Source organism: Anopheles nili, chromosome X (assembly GCF_943737925.1).
Source record: "Anopheles nili chromosome X, idAnoNiliSN_F5_01, whole genome shotgun sequence".
NCBI lineage: Eukaryota > Metazoa > Arthropoda > Insecta > Diptera > Culicidae > Anopheles > Anopheles nili.
In genome coordinates, this window is record NC_071293.1 from 1,952,386 (window position 1) to 1,974,971 (window position 22,586).

At 40.8% G+C, this 22,586-nt stretch overlaps 3 protein-coding genes across 3 annotated transcripts; 2 read left to right on the forward strand and 1 right to left on the reverse strand.

Annotated features, from left to right (window-relative positions):
* The first annotated feature begins 10,037 nt into the window (after window positions 1-10,037).
* Window positions 10,038-13,024, forward strand: LOC128728725 (synaptotagmin-16). The gene is made up of 7 exons (XM_053822366.1): window positions 10,038-10,113; window positions 10,195-10,356; window positions 10,556-11,235; window positions 11,322-11,825; window positions 12,002-12,142; window positions 12,221-12,385; window positions 12,454-13,024. The coding sequence occupies exons 1-7, from the start codon at window positions 10,038-10,040 to the stop codon at window positions 12,655-12,657; spliced, it is 1,932 nt and encodes a 643-aa protein (XP_053678341.1). The 3' UTR covers window positions 12,658-13,024.
* Window positions 13,025-13,174: 150 nt separating this feature from the next.
* Window positions 13,175-16,248, reverse strand: LOC128728393 (protein FAN-like). Its single transcript, XM_053822015.1, has 7 exons — window positions 16,235-16,248; window positions 15,737-16,175; window positions 15,483-15,668; window positions 14,079-15,400; window positions 13,865-13,993; window positions 13,341-13,798; window positions 13,175-13,281 (listed from the first exon to the last, which is right to left on the reverse strand). Exons 1-7 carry the CDS (start codon window positions 16,246-16,248, stop codon window positions 13,175-13,177), a joined length of 2,655 nt encoding a protein of 884 aa, XP_053677990.1.
* A 678-nt stretch (window positions 16,249-16,926) lies between these two features.
* Window positions 16,927-19,348, forward strand: LOC128728394 (activating signal cointegrator 1 complex subunit 2). Its single transcript, XM_053822016.1, has 5 exons — window positions 16,927-16,944; window positions 17,001-17,066; window positions 17,143-17,300; window positions 17,389-17,779; window positions 17,852-19,348. The coding sequence occupies exons 1-5, from the start codon at window positions 16,927-16,929 to the stop codon at window positions 19,346-19,348; spliced, it is 2,130 nt and encodes a 709-aa protein (XP_053677991.1).
* Window positions 19,349-22,586: the final 3,238 nt, after the last annotated feature.

A 22,586-nucleotide genomic window follows, 5' to 3' on the forward strand; every position in this document is an offset into this window, starting at 1 on the left:
CATCCCCAGGCAAGTTGCTTAGGTCGCGCGAGCGAGGAAGCCTCACGAGGCTACTAATTGAATCGGCATTGTACCACGAAGATCATCAGCAAGCATACATATATTACTAATGAAACACTAGCATGCTGTTGGAGATTACTTAAACAGTCTAAAAACATATTGATAATGGCTAAAGCAACCACAAAAACAAACACGCATACACAATAAGTTTGATCGGAACGAGTGAACAGTGTTGTATAAATATAAACGATAAAAAGGTATATAATAAAAATTGACGCTATAGTACACCGGGTGTGTTTGGAGCGTTTTCCCTCGCTTTTGAATCTGAAACTCCACGCAGCACGCGGCCCAGTTGTCTCTCTCAGCATTACCATACACCTTCTCCTCCATCAGGCGCCACGTGGCGAACGCAAACGCCGTGACTCTGGCGTCTAATCCGGTTTGTTGTTGCGTGTTTTGTCTGCGTCTGGTGCGGCGCTTGTTGCATTGTTGGCACATCAATTGGTCGTATTTTATCAACCGGATCAAAACATCCTCTCGCAACCTCGGAGCTGTAAATAAACACAACCTCAGCAGACACGGCAACCCCTCTGTGTGCGATTTTCTTTCTGTGAGCAACTTTCCCGGGGGTTGGGCGGACTCCGTTATTGACAGATAATTTTTTGAAGCGCCCTTTCGTCCGTCGTTCGTCCCCTGATTTATCGGGCCCTTAACCCTTGAGGGTCGCTCGTTGGCCGTGATGGACGTCCGTTCGAGTGTAAGGGTTAAGCTGCGTTCGGATGGCAATGGGAGCGAACGGAAAAGGCCGCCCTTTGAATTGATGTATCGACGTCTGAGACTCGAGTGGACATCGGAAACACGCGTGGTTCGAGGTTAGGTTGCCAAAATACGCCTGCCCGGAAGTGAAGTCCCGTGAGCACGCTCCAATTACTCGTCCCACGCGTGGGGTTTTGTTGTCGTTGTTGTTGCTTCCCTTTTTCTTCACTCAAAAGGACTCGAATGGACTGCAAGCTGACGCGGGCGAAAACTTTCTCGCGCACTCGAGCGGCTAAGGAAAAAGGATACGCCACCCAACCCGGGCTTCCCGCCGAGGGACTGCGGTTATTACGCTTTTTTATCACCTCACCCCGTGGCTCGTTTGATGTGCCCTTTTTTTTAGTTTGGTTTGTTGTTTGCTTCCTATTTCCCTTTTCTATTTCGCCCTCGAAACGCGCACCCGTTCCGACGTGTTGCAACTGTCACCCGCAGCAAATAAATTTCTATTCAATAGCGCCGAATCGTCGTTCGATGCATGTAACAGGAGTCTTGACACTCGCCCTTTTCCATCCTCCCTGCTCCCTGCTCCCCCGTGGAAAAGCCGCTCCAGAGCGCGAACAAAGAACAAAAGGCGATCTCCCACTCCGCGGGCTCGCCGGGCTCGAGATAACCGGAATTGTGCGCCCAGGCCCTACGAAGGGTCGGCGAAATGTACCTCGAGTCCTGCGAAACCGGTCGTTATGGCAGCCGAATGGGTGGAGAACGGGCGCTGGTGGCGCTGGTGGCGCTGGTAGCGCTTAGCAGGAATCAAAAGGAATCCAATTTTGCTGCCCTAGCAGCCCTCATCAGTTTGGAAACAATTGTCGTTACCATTGTCAACTGAGCGTGGAATGAGATTAATTTCTTTCATTCGGCCCTTTCGGGGAATACTAAACAGAATCATATATCAAAACCATACCCCACCCCGGTGAGGGGTAGGGTGCGGGGTAAAGGAGCACCCTTCGACCAGCTCCGTACCGGTCCCGGCGGTATCATCCGAGCGCGGGCGATGACAAATAAAGATGACCCGGGGTAAAATATGGGTAATCTGCGATCAATAAGCCAATAACAACGGCACGCTTTCCCACCCGAGTATGTGTGTGAAAAGGGGTGGTTGTGGGGGGGGGGGGGAGTGTGTGTGTGTGGAGGAAGGGAGCATTATGCGCTACATACTGTTTTAATAACCGCGCCAAGGGCGGGCCCGCCACACGCATTCAAATGCACTCTCGTGGGAGGGATGGCGAAGATATTTGTTGCCGAGGTGCCTGAGGTACTCGGTAATGGCATCAACCTCGAGGGTGGGCCGTACCCGGATGTGGAAGGGTTTATTTGCATCCGCCGCTGTGACGGGAGCGGAATTCTTTCTTAATTAAATTTAGAGCAAAATATGCTTTTGTTCGCGTGTTCGCAATTGTTCGAAATCGGCAGAGTGCGAATCTCTGGGCTGATGCTGCTACACTGTCACAGCATGATACGATCGCCAATAGTCTGCTCCTCTTGAGACTCAATAGACTTTAGCTTGGGATGTGTCTCGATGTGAGCCTTCATTCGTGACCACTGCGAGAATCTCGGGACCAACTGGTCCAGATCACCTTCCAACTGGTCCTTCTCAGAATTCATCTGATCTAACGTTCCGGAAGCCTGCTCATCAATGCTTGGTGGAAATGAAGCAACTGTAGCAAGTTCTGGCAATCACTGGGAAACCCACGATCGATCTCGATCGGTCCATTTGCAGGTGGCACGTTGTTTGTATGCTCATCAGCCCATAATTTTGCCGCATTTGTACGGTTTCCGAACCGTACAATTACGAAACAAAGCAGATCTTGAAAGAATAAATAAAAGTTATACAAAAACTATGCCCCCCCCCCCCCAACTCCTTGCTTTCGCACAATCAATCGTTCGCCTTGGGACGGGTTTCCGGGCGAAGGACCAAAAATAGAAAAGGACCAATTCCCAGCACCGACGCAGCTACTTGTGAGCGATTATCCCACAGCAGATCTGCTCTGGCGCTCTAGTGTACATGCACAGCTACCAACCAGGCGCTGGTGCTTTACCCTTTTGGCAGTCCTTTTCTTTGCTCTATTTTCACCTCAATTGAGCATAAGGGGGAGGGACGGGATGAGCTTCGACCGCAGGGATGAATGCCGCCTGAAAGCGCTCTTGAGCGTGCCCAATAAAGAATTAATAATAATATTTAACAAATACCAAAAAAAACGAGAAGCAAACAACGAAACCCTGAGTGCGCCGAAGGATACCGGCAAGGATTATAAAAGGCGGAGAACAACATAAAACACACATACACACACGTGGAGTAAAACCATTTGTCCGCCGGGGGCATCGCCGACTCGGCATCGAAGAATAGCCAAAATGGAATGATGCTGCTCGATAAACTTATACTATTATTATGCTGACAGCATAATGCCTTTCGGATGCATACGCACCGCATGTAATCGCAGGCGGCAATCGGGAGCATCGAGCATTATTCGCTTGGATCGCATTCACATTTTACCCCGCGGGGTCCTGGAATCTGTCGAAAGGGAAGCTGGGAGGAGCAAAAAAAAAGCAACCGAACGAAGGATGTGGCGCAATATAAATAAAGCATAATTGTCAGGCTTACATTGCATTGCATGCCATCCGTAGGAGCAGCGGCTATGAACAGGGAGATAGATGCATTATGATCTGTGGCCAGGATCTAGAGGCGAATATCGATATATATCCTTTTCGACCTGCTGCGAGCGTGCCGTCTGCTAACCACGTACACGCAACAACAAAAAAAAACACATTCCACGCTATTTAACGACACTCTTACTATCCACTACTCAACTAAAACCCTGGTAAGGTGTTGTTTGGCGGCTGCAGGGAGCAGTTCGCAGACAAGGATACGAGCAGACGTGGACAGCGTAGAGATTACATTTCGTTCATGAGTATCGAATTACCAACGGTCAATGTCGAGCTTGGTTTCGGCCGTTTATTAGATTTGCTTCACAAAGGTGAAAAATGAAGCGCACAATAAAAGGCGATGTTTGGGAACGTTGTGAATTGTGGAAAGCAAGTATCTGAGATGTGCGGGCATCTATTGTACTGTTCTGGCCTTCCGACAACTCATCGAGGATCTGATATGCTTCTATGCGTTTGTCCCCAATACCGATGCCGTGGTTAGAGTGAATTATGAAGGCAGCGTCTGTGAAATAAATGTAAATCAATAGCAGATGCTGCAGCGGTAATGCGTTCAACGAATAAACGATACAGTGTAGTATTTTCTCGTGTATTTGAATCTCTAGTGCATACCAGCTGCATAGATGGGGAAAATTAGCGTAAAAAATTTGAAAGTAATTTTATATCAACAGATAAAAAAACTTAATTTACTTAAAACTTTTCTTCGGTGGATATGACTTTTCATTTCCATTTGAAAATTTATTTATTTCTTATTGATTAGAACCGTTTTGTTCATGTTCCATGAAAATCTTGTTAAAAATGTTACATGTGTAAATTTGTTGTATTTTGTATCTTAAATTTGTCACAATAATACGGCAGAACAGCCACAAACATCATGAAGCCGATAAAGTAAGTCAAAAAGGTAAATCAATGGCGAAAAAACATGCCCTCTACATTTTTCTAGACCTCCATTTGATGCGGCACCATTTCGGGATAGTGAACGGTAGTTAAAATAGTCAATTGGTATCGAAAAATCGAACATGAACCGAGCATTTTTGGCAGCTTTTCGACGATATATCGGCCACCAATTGGGTAACTGAAAATAATACACTAAATAAAATAAAGATTGATTTCATTCCGGCTACCAAAGCACATCCGCCGCAGCCCCTGACGCATAACGGAGAAAAGCTGCCTTGTGGTTGTTTGCGAGAGTGCACCACAAAACAACAATGGAATCCGTTTCCAAATATGCCTCTATCCTTAAAACTACTTAATAGATTATCCTTTCAGCGAGACCCACAATGCCTGCCCCCAATTACCGCTTTCACACCGCTCAAGCGTCGGTATTAAATCGGCATTAAGATAAATAATAAACATTTTACCATTTTCCCCTTTTTTCTCGCTCCTGCTCTCTCTCTCTCTCTCTCTCTCTCTCTCTCTCTCTCTCTCAAGCTCTTTCTCTCTCCCCGCCCCATCTTTCTCTCTCACTCCCGGGGGCGCTTCCAAAGGACCTCTGAAGGAAAGCGGAACAATGCGAGGAGTGGTAGTTACGCGAAAAAAAGGGCACGAATGAAAACAGCACATAAAGGGAGAAAAAAAAACACACGCACGCATACGGTCGCACACACGCACACGCGGGAGATCGCTTCAATTACTGCTATTATTGCGTTCGCCATTGTCGTCCCCATTGTTCGGCAACATATTTCAGCTTCTTTCTCAGCTGAACTCGCTGAACAAAACTGACGGCCGCAAGATGTCCGTGCGCGCGCGCCGCTGCGTGCCTCGACTACTCGAATTAAGTTTTATAGTTTCCGAATGGGCGTGCGCGGGCTGGGGGCGCAGAGCCGTCCAAGGACGATTAATGGGCGAGGGCAAACAATGGCCCGGCCAGGGATGAAGAAGATGAAACAAAACCAGGAACAACAAATCACAAAAGGGAACAGAACGAAACGTAGGGACAAAAACAACAACATTTACTAGAACGTTTAACGTCCAAAATGAGTGGCACAAGCGAAACCGAACGAGAGGGGTGGTGGACGCATGGGGCAGCAGGGGAATAGAAAAGGGCTGGACCGGTTGCCAGCCAGCGCAACCCCCTGGCGAGTTTGGTTTAGAAGGGAGGAAGGAGGGGAAGAGCGGAAGATGGGAAGGGGGAGGGGAGGGGAGAGGGGGGGGGGTGGTGAAGGGAAAGCGGCCAACAGGAAGGCGGCTGAGTTTTTCATCATGTCTTTCTTTGCGCGCGCGGTTTGTGTGCTGTTTATTGAGCGGTTAGTAGAATGAGCTCAAGAGCAAATAACAGCCGAAAAAGAAAGGAAAGAGCGATGGATAGAGCGGGAAAAAACATCGCACACACACACACACACTCGCACACGCCAACTTGAAAGAAGAATAAAAAAATAGAGTACAATAAATATGCCCGGACCGGAAACAATGGCAAACCGGACGAGAGCGGGTTGTGATCCTGGGATCAGGATCCCTATCCTGGCGTCCTGTCGTCCTAGTCATCCTCGTCGTCCTCGCCGTCCTCGACTGCACTGGAGCCAAACCGTAAACCGTACATCGCGGTCGTGTGGGCCAGAGCTATATGTACGTCATCGCCGTTTTGCTTGGCTCTGTTGTATAGATATAGCTCTGTACTAGCTCGAGCAGGCTCTGTTCCGCCATTTGCAAGATCCTGGTTTCCCGGCGGGTGACTTTCCGGTCAACGTCCACCGAAGAGTTGGTGCATCTTCCACGCGGGTTGTCTTCCGCAACGCAATCAAATGGTAATTCTGCACCACACGAACCTTGAGATTCCAAGCTGAGTGGGTAAAAACGCGATAAAGCGAAGAATTCACGACTTCTGACCAAGTTAGCGTGTCATATCCGTCGCTGTCCACCAGGGCAATCCTTGGAGGTTAATGGCGTGAATGCAAGTTACGATTTCTGTCGCGCCGTTACGAGTGGAAAACGCTCCCTGCGAGACGGGGATTTTCCGACCCCTGCAAGCGAAAGACAAAACAATAAACGCACTATAATTAGGACGCAAGTACAATTGGGTCGTTTTAGAGCGTTCGAGCGTCCTGCAAGGCATCGCGGAAATGGAAGGCTATCCGACATTCTTCGACATCATCGTAACGGTCGGTTTTTTTTTCTTCTTTTATTACGAAACGACGTGGGAATAGCTGTCATGCTGTAAAGCATCCCTGAACTTGCTCGTTTGTGGTTGCTTGTGGGACGAATTAAGACGGTTTACACGTTCAGCAATGAAATGAGTCGTAATGGACTACTGGAGCATTTATTATCATCGCCAGTGAAACAGCATTTTAAAACTAAACTCTGGGATGTGTACCACGATTCACTGGAAAATGCTGCATTACGTGATCGTTGTCTCGCTGTGTTCAGAAATTGAATTCATTTGAATGTTTCTACTACTCGCATAGGGTTTTAGAAAAATTGTTCGAATTAAAAACACCAAAACACGAAAAAAAAAACAAGTAAATGTAAACAGTTTTGTACAACCCCTCCGATGGTTGGAAGCCGCAAGTATATTACATTAGCGATGTGTTGTACGATGCATCATGATACAGCTGCCAGAGCACTGACTTAGATTTGAGAGCTCGAACGAAAGGCGGCTGTTTATACATGTACATGTACGTGGTTTTTCGCAGCCAACCGGGAAACTGTCGCTGGCAAGAGCACCCAAAATAATTCACCAACTTTGTCGCCAGAAAGAAACCAGTAGCACAAGCTCTTTGCAAGAAAGTAAACGCTCGAAACACAACGAAACAAACAGAAATAAAAAAAACTGGCCCAGAAATAACAGATAACGCAGAGTTTGGGGTTTGGGAAAAATTGGGATGGAAAATGTGGAAACAACATGATTTTTCCTAGCCATTCATTTGGGGCTCACGATTGGATCGGTCGCCTGTTTCACCATGCATTTCCATGGTTTGTGAAGTACAAAAAAAGTACAATAATAAGGAAGAAGTATACGTCACTTATAACACTTGACTGTGCGGCTCGCAATCGTTATGTTTAAGGTTACATAGTGTAAGGAAAAAATGTACATTATTTCCCGTCCGGGCCAGTCGGGCCCTGGTGGCGATTTACATGTTTCTGTAAAACATCTCTCCCGTGGCGTCGTTACCAGAGTGGTAGGGGAAAGAACAGAGGCACTGCTCCGCGTCCCGAATGCAAACGTTACCATCGGAGGGGTTTTGAGGGACAGCACCACGTCCACTACATAGTCGCCGCAGGGCCGGTCTCGAAGAGCTGGACACGCCTACGATTCTAGCATGGCACATCGTGCTGTGCGTCGTTATTTTTTAACTGTATTCCCTTATCGAAATCGACGACAGTTAATCACTCTCTTGCCACCCACCAGGACCTTATGGAGGCGCTAGCGGCCCGTTTTACGCAAGGCGACGAATCGAAGCGCGTTCTGAAACGGCCGGAGTCGGAAAAGCGGAGGTTTTTGAGCAAGAAGATAAAAAACTCCGACCCGAGCTTTATGTGGTGCCGTTGCAAAAAAGTGGTCGTTTTCGGGCTCCTACTCAGCTCCATCGGAGACGATCGGGGAGCATGTTGCACAGGAAAATATACAGTTTTCGTTGGGTTTGCATGTGAGCCTGGCGAGATACGATAAATTGTGTTTTTTTTTATTTATTGGCACTTTTGTAGTTGTAAGTTTATTATTTAAATGTATTATGCGAATAGCATTACGCAGGAACTTGAGACGATTCTATAAGATTACTTTAGTTCCTTATTTAATTTATTGCTCGCAGATGGGATTATAAATTATGCATTCTATTTGCGTTACTTGCTAGAATTCTTGTAGCATCACGTCTCGGGATAGATATGCTTGACTGAAGAAGAGCGCCATTTATATTCAAATTTATGCTACTTTACCAACTGGCTAAGCAAAAATATTCTCCACGAAATTGTTTTAAATAATCAAACCCTTTTGTAACGTTGAACAATATGTACATTTTTGAAATTCTGATTGCCTTCAAAAAGTATATTCAGAGCGATGCGCGTAATTTTTCTATCATATTCGTGACTGGAGCTAAAGTGATGTGTAGACAAAAAAATCCTAGCATGTGCTACAATTGCGGGAAATAAACTAAGCTACTCGATATGTCTAAAACCATAACTATACCATGGCAACATTAATTGAAGTGAATGGGAGAATATATGAATATATTTAAGATTTCACAGAATCTATGAAATTAGTATTTTTATGAGCCTACGCTCATAGTATTTTTGAAAAAGATGAAATTTAAAATAATGGAAATCCTAGACACAACGAGGCATAGCTTGAAATAAATTATACAAATAATAAAATTAAAATTTTGATGTGTTATAGTCTCGTTAAATTTGCTGAACAAATAACATAATTTTTGTTGAGAAAATTGATTCGTCTTAGTCATGTTGTTATATCGGAACCCCCAACATCGTGTTGATTCTAATAATAGCTGCAGCAATAAGGTTAATGATTGAACTCACAAATTGCTTAATTGTATCCAGTGATCGTAAGACAGTTATACAGTTTGAAACTGGATTGTGTTTGCAAAATCTATCGGGAGACAAAGTGTTTTTCATAAAGTGATACCTTAAAGAAAGGGCTATCCCGTATCTTGACATATTAAAAATTTATTCAAAAATGTTTAAGTACTGCAATAATTTCACCCCAGGTGTCATATTTTTAGTTAGCTTGATGTTTAAAAATTACACAGTAATACGTTCGCATCCTTTCGTGCAAATGTAATGAATCGCTAGATGAACAAACAAATGCGGCTGTTCATGCTATTCATCATTCATTTCTAAGTGAATTCATTCATTTAAACAAATTTGTTCATTCATTATTCGAGCAGTGGTAAAACGTCGAACAAACCTCAAACAAAGCGTTTATGATCTCGAAAAGGATTTTAGCCTTCAAGTCAAACAACCGCCAAATTGTGCTTGATCGACTATAGCTTGACATTCCTTATTTGCTCGAAATTTTATACTAGAGTGTTCAATAATCACATCCATTTAGGCGCAGCTCACACGAAAGCTATTTTATAGTAGTGCTTGAGTACTACTAGTGCCCATCAAACCAGCAATTGACATTTTTGCAGAGCTCGAACACGCGTCGGCGCACTTCAGCATGCATAAGCATTCGCTGAAAATGCATATATTCTGAGTATGGATTTGTTTGCAAGGGAAAATGTACGTCGTGGGTCACTACTAAGTGTAAACAGCATCTTGGTGGCCTGGAGAAAGCCAATCTCCAGATCTGGTACGTGATAGGCAAAACTAAATTCATACAAACCGTTAGTGCGAGAAACAGTGCGGAATTGTAAATTAAAGCACGCTTGCAACCAAGATCCAAGCAGAATGAAATGTCATTAACAATTTATACCTTATGGACACGGTATTTGCATTTTCAGCAAACAAATGGCAACAGTAACGTTTGGACAAGCACGCACAATCAATCGAAGCAAGCAACATATTCGAGGAATACTGAGCATCCGGTACACTACCGAGACATACCAAACGCTTCCTTTTCACGAACGAGCGCTTTCAAAGAGATTCGTTACCGCAAAAATCCTCTTCCCACAACAATGGTGCAGTTTGTGGAGGGTAGCAGCGACAACCAACAGGAAATGGATGAATTGAATTTTGCTGGACGCTTACAAGGTACGTCTTGTGACTCGTACGAATTCTTTTACTTATTCTCATTGTCTCACCTTTATTTCATCTTTTGATTGTTTTCTACAGCGCACATGGAACTAACTACATTTTTAGGCTTAGCATTGGGATTTGTCGCGCTGATCCTTGTGTTGTTTCTGTATGTTAATAAGATACGGTGCTTTGGATCGACTCCTCCTTTCCTTTCATTCGATGAACATCTGATTTCGGAGAAAACGTTTCATCGTATTAGTAAGTAGTTACGATAGAATGATAGAGCTCTAATTGGAGGGATTTTATTTAATATATACAGTTTGCAACATCGGTTATAAAGTTTTGCAAAAACTCCAATGAAAATTGTCCTTGGATGCTTTAGATTGTTGGTTTACTGTTGTAGCGTTCATTATAATGCTTAAATTAGGATCGAATTGACTAACTGTCAATTTTGCAGGAAACAGATTTGCCTACGATGGAAATAACAGCTCCGATTCCGAGGATGAGTCATTGCGCCGGCTTAAGTTGGAACCGTGCATCGATAGCTATACCAATAGTGCATCATGTTACCATACCAACGAAAATATTCTGGACCACACACCGCACTTCAACAGTTACAATAAAATATTGTCAGCTGGAAAATTGACCCACTCATCACAGGATCTGTTGGCAATGGCTGAAGGCGGTAAAATCGGGATGCCACATTCAAGCAACGACTGTAGCTCCGGTAGTTCCATTGAGGTGAATCTAGACTACGGAACACGACTGTCCCTGGATGCGCATGTTAGTAATGATAGGTTGGCGAACGCGGAGAGCAATTCATGTATCGAAGGCCGTATTGTGGAGACAACCGATCTAAAAATGAGGGACAATATGCTTCTTCCGGAGTTGACGAAGGAAAGCGATCAGCGCGAGGTGCCTATAAGGAAGAAATCAAGCAAATCTTCGACCAGCCATCGTCTTGAAAGTGACAGTATCGGTACCTGCGTTGCATCGAACGAGACATCTGTAATCGATTTGAAAAGCAAAGTATTGGCGGACGAAAGCACTCCTGCGGCCCCAGTAGTTGACAGCTACCGACAGGTGTCACTAACGCAACAGGACAGTTTAGAAGACGTGCTTAGTCTTAATAATGATGTAAGTGTCGTGCGGATCATTATCCCGCTCCAGTTGAAGATACTCTGACAGTTCTAACACGTATGACCATTTCGTTTGCAACACAGTGTATTTTAGTATTTTCGCACGAGCCCCTCTACGATACCAGTGACCTGAAGTCACTGAAATCGGATGGCGATGCTGCAAATGCCGGTTTTGACGGACCCTCCTCGGCAAGCGGTTCAAATGGTACACTCGAGATTTCGCTGTTGTACGACGCGCCGATGCGCAAGATGACCGTGCACGTGCTGCAAGCGCGTGGTATATCTTCTCGGGGCGATAAAGGCCAATTAACTCACACGCAGGTGCGTCTGCTGATGCTGCCGGCTAAAAGACAGAAACACAAGACCAAAATCCGCTCCGGAGAAAATCCACAATTTATGGAGAGCTTCCTGCTACACCGTGTCAATCCAGAAGAGGTCAACTCGATGGGATTACGCATTCGGGTATATGGATGCGAGCGGATGCGTCGCGAGCGGTTAATTGGAGAGACTATTGTTAGTTTTGCTAACATTGATTTGGAGTTAGAAACGAACCTATGGCTCCCGTTAGAGTCTCGCACAACAAATACAGTAGGTTTTCTTTAGATAGTTGCAAATCACATCACCCATAAAACTTTGGTTAAATCGACAAGCTGAGAGTCTTATAAGCATGGCATGGCCGTGAATCACAGAGTCAATCGAGTTTAGGAATCATTGATAATCGACTGTCCCATTAATAGTCCTAATCTTGATTTTCATTTAAACAGGATACGGCATCTACTAGTGATTTGTTGAGCATTGCTCGATCAGATAGCGCGGGTTCTACCACTTCCATGCAGCATGGTGGCGTACCAGAGTTGTTGCTAGGATTAGGCTACAATGGAATAACTGGCCGACTAACAGTGGAAGTAAGTCGATTGTTTGCAAAATAACAAATTATATTGTTGAACATATACAATTTTGGCCTATCTAACCGTTTATTTCAGATTGTAAAAGGGAGTCATTTTAGAAATCATTCTCTACCCAAGGTTCCCGACACGTACGTCAAGCTGTGTTTGGTAAGCAGTATGGGCCAGGAAATTGCACGATCTAAAACATCTACACGTCGCGGACAATCCAATCCATTGTTTAAGGAAACGTTTATATTCCAAGTAAGTGTCATCGATATATCTACGAGTATATCGTTAGTACTGATGCCATTTCTACTTCTTTGGTCCAGGTGGCACTATTCCAACTGAACGATGTCACACTCATCGTGTCCATATACGCCAAGCGGAATATGAAACGGAACGAAATGGTTGGTTGGTTCAGCATGGGCCTCAACTCTAGCGGCCCGGAAGAGATGATCCATTGGAATGAGATGCGCGAATCAAGTTCACGATCCGAGCTGATTACCCGATGGCACGTTTTGGTAGATTCTTGATTTTAATTCTTCCCTTTTGAGCACCGCTCGCGAACACTTGCTTGTAAGCGGCGTGATAGGGAAGTGCATTTTTAGAATTGGAAACGCGAACCACAACGCGAAGTGGAAATCATTGGAACAAATTGGAAAAGGCCTCCAGTAAGCCTGTTTTATCTCATTCTTTAATAATGAATCCAATTATTGGTGTAACTTGTCAAACGACCGATATTTTTACTTTTTCCGTCGAAAACAAAGTTTACATGGTATTTATAAAAATAAGTAATAAATAAAAAAATCACAAACATAAATAACTTTAATGAAAAACTTGTTTCCTTATTCGAATTTTAATCTTTTTTATTAAAAATATTTCATTATGGTTAAATTGCATCATTTCCCTGTCACTACTGCACGTGAAACGATTCACGTAAATATTGTCAATTTTATATGCTTTTCTAAAAATCTAAAACAATTCCAGAATCCATTTAAATTACTTATGACTAAACACGAAACAAAATAAACATCTGAAGCTATTCAATGACTATTGCTTATCTTCAATGCTCCACTGTTTTATACAGTAGTTATTGTCGTCCTTGCCACAGCTTACTAGTTTTCTATCATCAAAACATTCAAGCCGGTATACGCACTCTAAAACGATCAAAACCGTTTGAATTGCTAACCACGATAGCTCTGCATATTTTACTTACCACTGTGGATGTTCATTTCGTATTCGACAACACCCTGCAGCATGTTCCATACATGAAGTTTGCCGTTTACATCACCCATTAGTAAATATTTGCCATTTGTTGTCCAGCAAAGACAACGCACTACTGCGTTCAGCTCTTTCCGGCAGATCGTCATACTGCTATCAGCATCAGTTACGTACATGATCCGATCTTCTCCACAAGAAGCAATTAATGTGCCTTTGTTATTGAACTTTACCTCACACACTCCATTATGATGCGTCTGCAATATCTTGTGATTTTCGCGGGCGTATGAGGTCGGAATAATTTTGGCATCGAGATCGTACAGTAATAGCTCCCCATTTTGTAATCCGACTGCCATGCGGATGCTGCGTTCGCTGGCAGAGGTGTCGATGCAGACGATCTTCTCTTCTAGTACGAAGTACCCAACAACGGAATCGTTATGGTAATTGTTCCATATCCTGAAACAATATTGCAGATGTACTGCTCGTAAAACTTTTTGCAAAGTTTAGGATTAGGAAACTTACTTTAAACTGCAGTCCCAGCTACCAGATATAAGTAACCGATGGGACGGAACATAGGATAGACACGATACGGCATCATCATGTGCCCGGATGGTGCTTGCAATTTTGCCAAAGTCAAAATTATATATTAAACTACAATAAAGAGAAATCAAAATTGGGTCGAAGTACATATGAGTAAAACATAAACGAAAGTGAAAGTAAGCTTCTTTGTGCATACATTGTATCATCCCAACCGCCAAGAATGATGGATTTGTCGTTCGATATTTGTACTGAACTGATTGGAAGATTGCTTAGCTGTACACTGCGGATTTTTCGCTTTTCAGCGAGATTGTAGCATGTCATTGTACCATCTTTGCTAGTAGTAAATATATTACCAGACGAGGCATCTACTACTAATGCGGTGATCATATCCTTGTGCGAACAATATTCAATTTCTTTCTGAATTGACATTTTGCAACCTGCTCCGAGACTGACCGGTATTGCTAACAGCTTGGACACATGAGCAGTACGAAACAATTGTTTCGGGATTTGGCCAAATTCCGAAATTTGTACTTCCACTGCATGCCGTGCTGCCCTATCGTTGATTAATGCAAGATCAACTGATCCTTCATAGCACAGATGATAGAACACGTTGTCCGCCTCGAGTGCTGCCTTTCCCAGCTGCTTATAACCGAAAATCAAGTCAATCCAGTGGTGTAGCCTTGCAGATACGTAATCCGATTCGAGAGCTTCGCGCAGTATGCGTACGAAGCGTTCCGGTGAATTGAGCGCCCATGGAGGCAAAGCAACGTGATTCACAGGCGTTCCGTCAAATCGCACGCCGAAGTCTATCTTCAAAGTATTTAGCAGAAAGTCACCCATTTGGTTGGTGTCATAGAACTCCGGAATTAGCTCCTTAAAGTCGGACATGTTATGCAAGCAGTTGTTGAACGCGTCTCTAACGCAATTAAACATTCTGTCTGGATGATCAAATTTGCCGTTTTGAAGACAAAGCATTAGCTCGGGATGTTTTCGCACAAGGTAGTATAGAACAAAGCCGGGAGTGGAGTAATGCGAGCCGTAAAGGAATTTTGGCTCTGGCATTTCTTCAAGCCGCATATGAAGACGTTTTAGTCGTACAGTATTCAATGCACCTACAGGTTTGGTGAGATCGCGGTACACCGTAGCATTGGTAAGGTCTAGATCGGGCGATTCATAATCGGTTATGATCCAGGGAAATACTGGATATTGCGTTAAGTCTTGAAAGGATCGATCAGCAAGACTGTTTAAGTATAGCAAGTAATCATAATTCGATACGAGTCCGTTTTGCCATTTTAATGTCATACTTTCTGGACTTTGCTCGGTGACTGAGAAATCGGTCTGCTCGGTTATGCATCGCCAACATTCGTCACGATCTGTTTGATTTTGGAATGCCAAATACAAGCATTGCTCCGCAGCTTCATTTTTATCCCATCGAACTTTTAATCCAATCTGACGTAGAAGATATCGATGCTTTGATAAACCGACTATGCATTTGATACCTACTTTGAGGACAGGATTCTGGAATAACGATTTAGATGGCTCAAACATGATGGTTTATGGCCTCTTGCCCATTAATGTACAATATATTTTTTACACTCACCGTATTGATGTTATTGTAATATTGCAAATATACATAGGAGTTTGTCACAAGTAATCTTCCTGGATTTACGACGAGAGGGTTCAGCTCTTCTACTTGAAAATCAGCAACTGTTCGTTCGTATAAATTGTTTAACCATAAAGGGTTGAATTTCACTCGGCTATGTCTTGAATACACGATAGTTGCTATCTGCAATTAAGACAAAAACAACCTCGATAACATATTCATTTTGGAATAATAAGAATATGGTTACTCACCATACTATTTTGTTCATAAGACGGTAACGTTGAGGCACGGTATAGTTGACAAATTTGTTGCAAACATTCATCGAGTTTAGCATAGTGAAAATGAAAAAGAAATGTGTATTCCTTTTGCACAAAATGATACGGATGGATAACTTTGTTCTTCAGCATTTCAATATACTGGCGACATTGAATTACGAGCTGGTTGCAATCGGGATTTGATTTGGATTCTTCTGCTTGTCGACATATTTTTGTGCAGTCCTTGTACATGATTTTTATCAAAGGTACAAACCCAGTCGTTTTCGATTCAAAAACAAGCGATTTTGAACACATTTTCAATCGCCCACTCATTTGCAGTGCGTTGTCAAGATCAAGCGGGGTCTCTTCTTTAACAATGTCAACCGAGAAATCCTCAAAATAAATTTCTCCGGGCTCCAAAAGCAACAGCGAAAATCTTTAAACATAAATAAATCACGATTCATCTAAACTTTGCATAGTAGATTATAATATTACCTTTGTTTTTCCATAGCGGAGCCTATTGACAAAATCACTGCTGACTGTTATGTTCTCAAAGGTTATCTGCGCTACAGCCGGTTTCACTCGGTACAAACAACAACAAGTTATGACTCATGCTTGAACGCCTGACATTGATATTTTTACTTGGAGCGGTTGGTTGAATCTGATTCAATTTGACAATATTCTATTTGATGTAGAGGCTCCAAGGTAGAAGAAGGAACAATGTCGACTGCATTTTGTAGACTATAACAGAAATTAATGAACCAATAATTGAAGAAAGCGATCTATTGCTTTTTAGCTGGATAATTGACATTGGTCTAGTAAAAACTTATACAAAACACACGTAGTTGTAAATAAAGTAGAATGAAAAACAATTAATCTACATATAAATAAAAATAGTAAATAATAATTTGAATTAACCAACAGCTTTGTTGTTCTTGTTTTTGTAAAAGCATAACATATAAAATTATCGCTTATATTATATTTATATTTATTAATATTGTTTATGTAATGGAGTGGCCAACCATTCACCTTCTGTCAACATAGCATCCAAGTTGCCATATGATGTTGAAAGCTTACCTTACACCATACCTACACTAAAGCTGATTAATTGAAGAGCGAATGTTTTCGATTGTGCATTAATAAGTAGTATTTCAGAATATAATACTTGTGTCTAGAGAATTGCAAAAATGGTGCGAAGAATTGTGGTACAAAATTTTAACACGTGTAATTAATTCCATTAATTCATTTATAACTCCTACAGACGGATGGCATTCCCCTAAATTCTCAAAAAATTAATATATCTGAAAATGGCACAGTTCCAGCATTGGTATAAAATGAATCATTTATGAATAATCTAATATAATACATAATATAATATCTATATTTATTGTTTGCAATTGTAGCACATCACATGGAAAGACAGCAGATGTTTCACTAAATACACCGGTTTTAAAATTGAAGATGCAGATATTGTGAACCAGTCGAATCTTGAACAATGGTTTAATGAAACAGAATGGTTTATTAAGGACATGAAATATTTACTGAAATTGGAGCATCATAGGTGAGGTTTATGATGTTCCGAATCGCAAAAATTGCATACACATAACAGAGCAGGCGAAAAGTTCATTGATATTTATTTTGCTTTTAAGATTTTGGTCAACTATTCTACACAACTCATCTGCTATGGAGAGTGTTATATCGTTTATGCAAAATGCATTACCATTCTACTTGAACTCCGTTTTACAAACATTGGAAAATGAGCGGTTCTTATTGGTATACTCGTCTGCTCATGCTCTTGTGTTCAGGGTATGTTGTCGTATAACGACAATGCAGGAAAGCAAATGGTGTTGGATGGAAGCTGATTTTTACGCTAAACTAATTTATAAAAAATTTATCGTGACTGTGCCTTTCCTTTTTGACATGGTTTCAATTTACGGTAAAGACAATGCGGAAGAAATGTCTCGCATAATAGAGTTTATATTGAAACTTCAGCCGAACTATACACAAGATATAAAACAAGGTCTAAGCTATTTGTTAAATGTAAGTAACGCATCTCTTTGTGCGTGATTACGTTTATATATCTCGGTTAAAAATATTTTTTATTATTCACAGGCGTTTGTTGTTATTCAAAAAAGATGTGAAACAGAGCTAATACAACCCAGCGTTTCTGAAGAAACTTTAAACGATTTAGCGTTATACGCACAGGATTGCTGTTGTATTCTGATGCAGCTAGTGGAAATCTCCCCATCTGTTCGTCATATGTCCTCTGAATTGAATATCGAGTTCGTTATAACTAACTTTTACGAAAACGTGTTGACTGCGTTATATAGAAGCATTCAGGATATGAACAAACATTCACGTTTTTTGACCCAATTAAATGATATGCGTGTTGGAATGCTGGATACTTTCCGTTCGATATTGATTATTCAATTGGAAAAAATACTAGAAAACTCCGACGAGAATCTACTGGCGGCAGATAAATTTATAAATATTCTCACTGAATGTCTCGTAAACAGTACATTTGTAAATGATTATAAAAATGTATATGATATCGAAGACGATTTGAAAATTGTTCAACTGGGGTATAAATCCGTAGAGCAAGTTAAGTATGATTTCATACAAAAAGCATATGCAATTGAAAAGGATTTCAGCGAACAAAGAATTCTCCTCAATATACCCACCGAACCATTAGATGAATTTGACGTAAAGACCTCGAACGATCACTCTGATTACGTAGTAGGCCAGGAAAACGCCGCCTTTGAACAGCAGATTGAATTAAATGTCCAGCAAATTAAGGATCTGTTGCCGCATTTAGGAGTTGAGCATATTCGAAATGTTGTCTGTTGTTGCGATAAAGTTGAACAGGCCGTCAGTATTCTGCTGGAGAACAATTTCTCAGAAACAAATCAGAGTCAGCATGATGAACTAGGAGAAGTAAATATTCCTATTGATCCATTAGATGAATTTTATCTCCGTACAGGTATAGATCGCCTTAACATTTATGATGGTGATGAGTTGGATGTAATGGTAAATGATAAGGTCAAGGGTATTATCAAAAAAGGAAAAGGTATGCCAGGTCAAGCAAAAACCATCAATGAACTACTTGACGACAAGAGCCATATACAGCAAGTGCGTCACATTTACCAACAGTTTGATTTGATTGCCGAAAACGAAGTAGATGACGATGAATATGATGACTCTTTCGAAGCAATGGCTGAAAGTGAATCACGACATGTTAAACTGGTTAAAGGAGCTCGTAACATCCTTGCTGACGAAGAGCAGGACAATGAGAGTGAAAGCGAAAAGGATAACGAAAGTGAACACGAACAAGATTCAAATCGAAATGTAGCATTAGCTTTTTGTGAAAATCCGGAGATAGCGCGTCAGCGTTATGAAAACAGGTTGAGTAGTAAATATCTACGTCGTCATGGAACCGTTGCATCAGTAGCGAAAGATGCTGATGTTCGAGGGAAACCGAAGGGTCAAGGCCAAGATAGCAAGGTATTGCTAAATAGAAAGCATAAGAATGAAAATAAGGCTTTCAGTGGAAATCATAACAGAAAGCAGGGTGCCAGCTACAAGCGGAATAGAGGCATGTTACCTTCGTAAGCTTCAAATTTATTTTCAACTAGCTGTTAAACCCGATTTCATTCGGGTCGACGTAGTTTAAGGAAACGTAAAGGGTTATTTTTACGTATACTGGTGTAGTTCAATTTTTGGTGTGTATATTCTTTTTTCTCATTTAGTTGTATTCAATTTTTGAACGTGATTCCTAGCTTCGTCTTTCAAGTTTTCTATTTCATCTAATTCATCTTTCTCTGTTGATCTAGACTCATCTTATCCGATTGGCTATACCTTGCTTTTTCAAACTGTCCTGCACTTCTTTTTTAACAAATCTACCGTTTTAACCATCTTAGCTATCCAGGAAAGGATTATATATCAAATCCTTTCTTCTCTTGTTGTTTCACAGGTACCATTTCTCTACATAAGCTTCGCTTCGTATGATCAACCCATTCTTACCAAAAATTTTCTAGCTAATCTTTCGCATCTTTCACGTCATGAAATTAGTAAAACCTATTTTTTAGGAGTAGCGTTTTCCGCTTTACCTCTTGCGAAAACCCTGTTTTTATCACTATCATTTTTCTTGGTTCCTTCATATCAATTTATTTACATACCAATGAGGAAAAGTAGCATGTTGTTCCATCCTGAGCATGTATGACATTCAAAATCTTTCTACTTTACTAACTCTTATTCTTATTTCGTCACTAAAGCTGCCTGGAAACAGTTTTCTATTTTCCTTTATATTTCATCTGTATTGCTGTTCTCTTTCAAAACGCCATTCCACGTTCGTAATCATTACGCTCTGAAATCCATTTTAAATTTATTACACCAACTACATTTCCAACGCAAATCAACACAATTAAAAATTGAATCTTACTGATAAGGGCATAGGGTTATGTGTGGCAAAATATTTTATACTTTTAAATTTTAACATGCATGGGAAGAAAATGAGTTGATTTTCTAAGCCCAGCTTAGTGTCTAAATAAATGTTTGAAGAGAAAAAAGTTGCACTAAACCGAACTGTTTGTTGACGACTTTACATTTTTCTAAATTTCTTTTTTTCTAAAAACTGCAATTCCTTTCCCGACCATAATGTAAAAGTCACTTGTAAAAAAGAATAAACAAAAAAAACATTTGTAACGCTGAGCGATATTTGAACATACCAATAAAATAGAGTTGCATCCTCCCATTTCCGCATTGCTGAATATGATATTTTGCTACTTGTTGCATAGACTGTGTTAAGGCGTACATGAAAAGTTGTTGTTAAAGTAGACGATATTTGTTACTTTGGGCATTTCTGTTTTCAATATTCCGAACAGGTATTGTATGTCCTCCCATCAATATGTCTCCAACCGGGAGTGCTGCAACGTCCCCATTCTAATTTTCCAGAAAATAAGGGAAATTTTTAAGAATTTTCCTTTTTAAATCAGACATGATTGATAGCTTGACCATATTTTCCAATACTCTAATAGGAAGAGATCGTATGGAAGCTCTTGTTTTTAAAATTTTGTGTAAAAATAATCATCTTCACCTAAAATCATCCGGACCAAGTTTTATTGCTATGACCGAATTATTTTCTTGGTAATACCGACAGAAGGTTTTTTGGAAACCTCCCTTTGTTTCCCACTGGCGTAAATGAATCTTCGTCGCGTTATGAATAGGAAGAAGCATTTGTAGCGTGTTTCAATTGAATTGGAAGCCATATGTATTTTTCAATAATTTTTCTGTGTTTGGTAGAGGGAGAGGCACAACCATTTGGTTATCCGCTTGTAGAACTGAAATTTTGAAAGTCTTTGTATTAAGTGATAAAATTTTAGTTGATTTCGACGACATATGCACTTCAAAGTGATATTTTATGATTTGTTAAACGGGGGGGGGGGGGGGGGGGGAGTTGTATGCGAGCCCCTCTTTGTTCTATTTATTTTTTGAAAGGGGGGGGGGTTTGTTTGGAAGCCCCCCTTTGTTCCTCATTGAGATGGCTCAAATTTAGCGAGTATTAATTTTTAGTAATGAAACGTTTATACACCAAATTTCAGCTAAATCGGACATCACTTATAATTTTAAGTGGATAATATTCACTTTTTGGAAGGGGGTTGTATGGGAGCCCCACTTTGTTGTTCATTGAGGAGATTGTAATTTTACCAGTAGAAGTTTAAAGTAATGAAACGTCTATGCACCAAATTTCAACCAAATCGGGCATCATTTGTATTTGTAAATGAATATTCGCGAATTGGGGTTGTATGGGAGCCTTATGGGGGGCTCTAAAAAATAAAAAAAATCAAATGCCTAAATCCGAGACCATCATACACCTATGTACCAAGTTTGGTGCAAGTCGGTTCAGTGGAAACCCCATTGAAGCGCGCGCATAGGCATATACATATATATATATATATATATATATATATATATATATATATATATATATATATATATATATATATATATATATATATATATATATATATATATATATATATATATATATATATATATATATATATATATATATATACAAACATTCATTTTAATTTATAAGATTGGTTTTTTAATTAGTTGTATAGAGATTGAAACATATCCCTCGTGATTAAAACGTGTATTCAGATTAATGCATGCATGTTTCTTCTTTACTGGTCCGCTCTCAATTGAGAACGTCGTACCGACATGGCAAAATAAACATTTATTGCTATTTTGCCTAAAATATCCTGAGGAGGAAATAAAGGCACTTTCAATATCATTTCAATTAGATAGATTTTTTTTCTTTTTTCTTGAACTGCTTGCAATTGACTAGCTAGGACGATTTTGAATTATCAATAGGAAGAAGTTTCTTTAATATTTTATAATATACGATGACGAATAAAAATCATAAATATTATAACAACGAAAAACAGGTGTTTCAAGTGGTATATTAAGACATTTTTTTAATGTAGCTGATTTAGCGATTGAAAATGTATTGTTGAAATTTTATGGATTTCAGATAGTCATCCTTTTTTGTTACTCTGTGCTCGACAACCTAAAGCTGGTTTCAGGATTCATGCAGCATCCAAAATGTTCATTGGGCTTTCTCGTTCTCCATTTTGTACATCTTACGCGTGTCCGGTGCGCTTGGCATATTGCAGCAGCCATTCTTTTGTGTAATTTTTTCCGTTGTGGATGTCGAAATGAGTGTTAGGTAAATTCGTGTATTGTATTTTGTTGCAATAGCGGAGAAAAAGTGTCTCAAATTTGTGTGATATCTCTCGCTTAAATGCTGTAATTGAAGTAGAAGTTGCTGAAATCAGAGGTTTTG

Excerpts from the sequence above, each read along its gene's own strand:
- LOC128728725 (XM_053822366.1), top strand. The coding sequence starts at position 10,038 with ATGGTGCAGTTTGTGGAGGGTAGCAGCGACAACCAACAGGAAATGGAT. Across the intron at positions 10,114-10,194 it reads TTTTGCTGGACGCTTACAAG|CGCACATGGAACTAACTACA; the intron begins GTACGTCTTGTG and ends TGTTTTCTACAG. Across the intron at positions 12,143-12,220 it reads CTGGCCGACTAACAGTGGAA|ATTGTAAAAGGGAGTCATTT; the intron begins GTAAGTCGATTG and ends CGTTTATTTCAG.
- LOC128728393 (XM_053822015.1), bottom strand. Across the intron at positions 13,994-14,078 it reads GGCGGTTGGGATGATACAAT|TTTAATATATAATTTTGACT; the intron begins GTATGCACAAAG and ends TCTTTATTGTAG. Across the intron at positions 13,799-13,864 it reads AGCTGGGACTGCAGTTTAAA|GATATGGAACAATTACCATA; the intron begins GTAAGTTTCCTA and ends ATATTGTTTCAG.
- LOC128728394 (XM_053822016.1), top strand. Across the intron at positions 17,067-17,142 it reads ATGGCACAGTTCCAGCATTG|CACATCACATGGAAAGACAG; the intron begins GTATAAAATGAA and ends TTGCAATTGTAG. Across the intron at positions 17,301-17,388 it reads CTGAAATTGGAGCATCATAG|ATTTTGGTCAACTATTCTAC; the intron begins GTGAGGTTTATG and ends TTTGCTTTTAAG.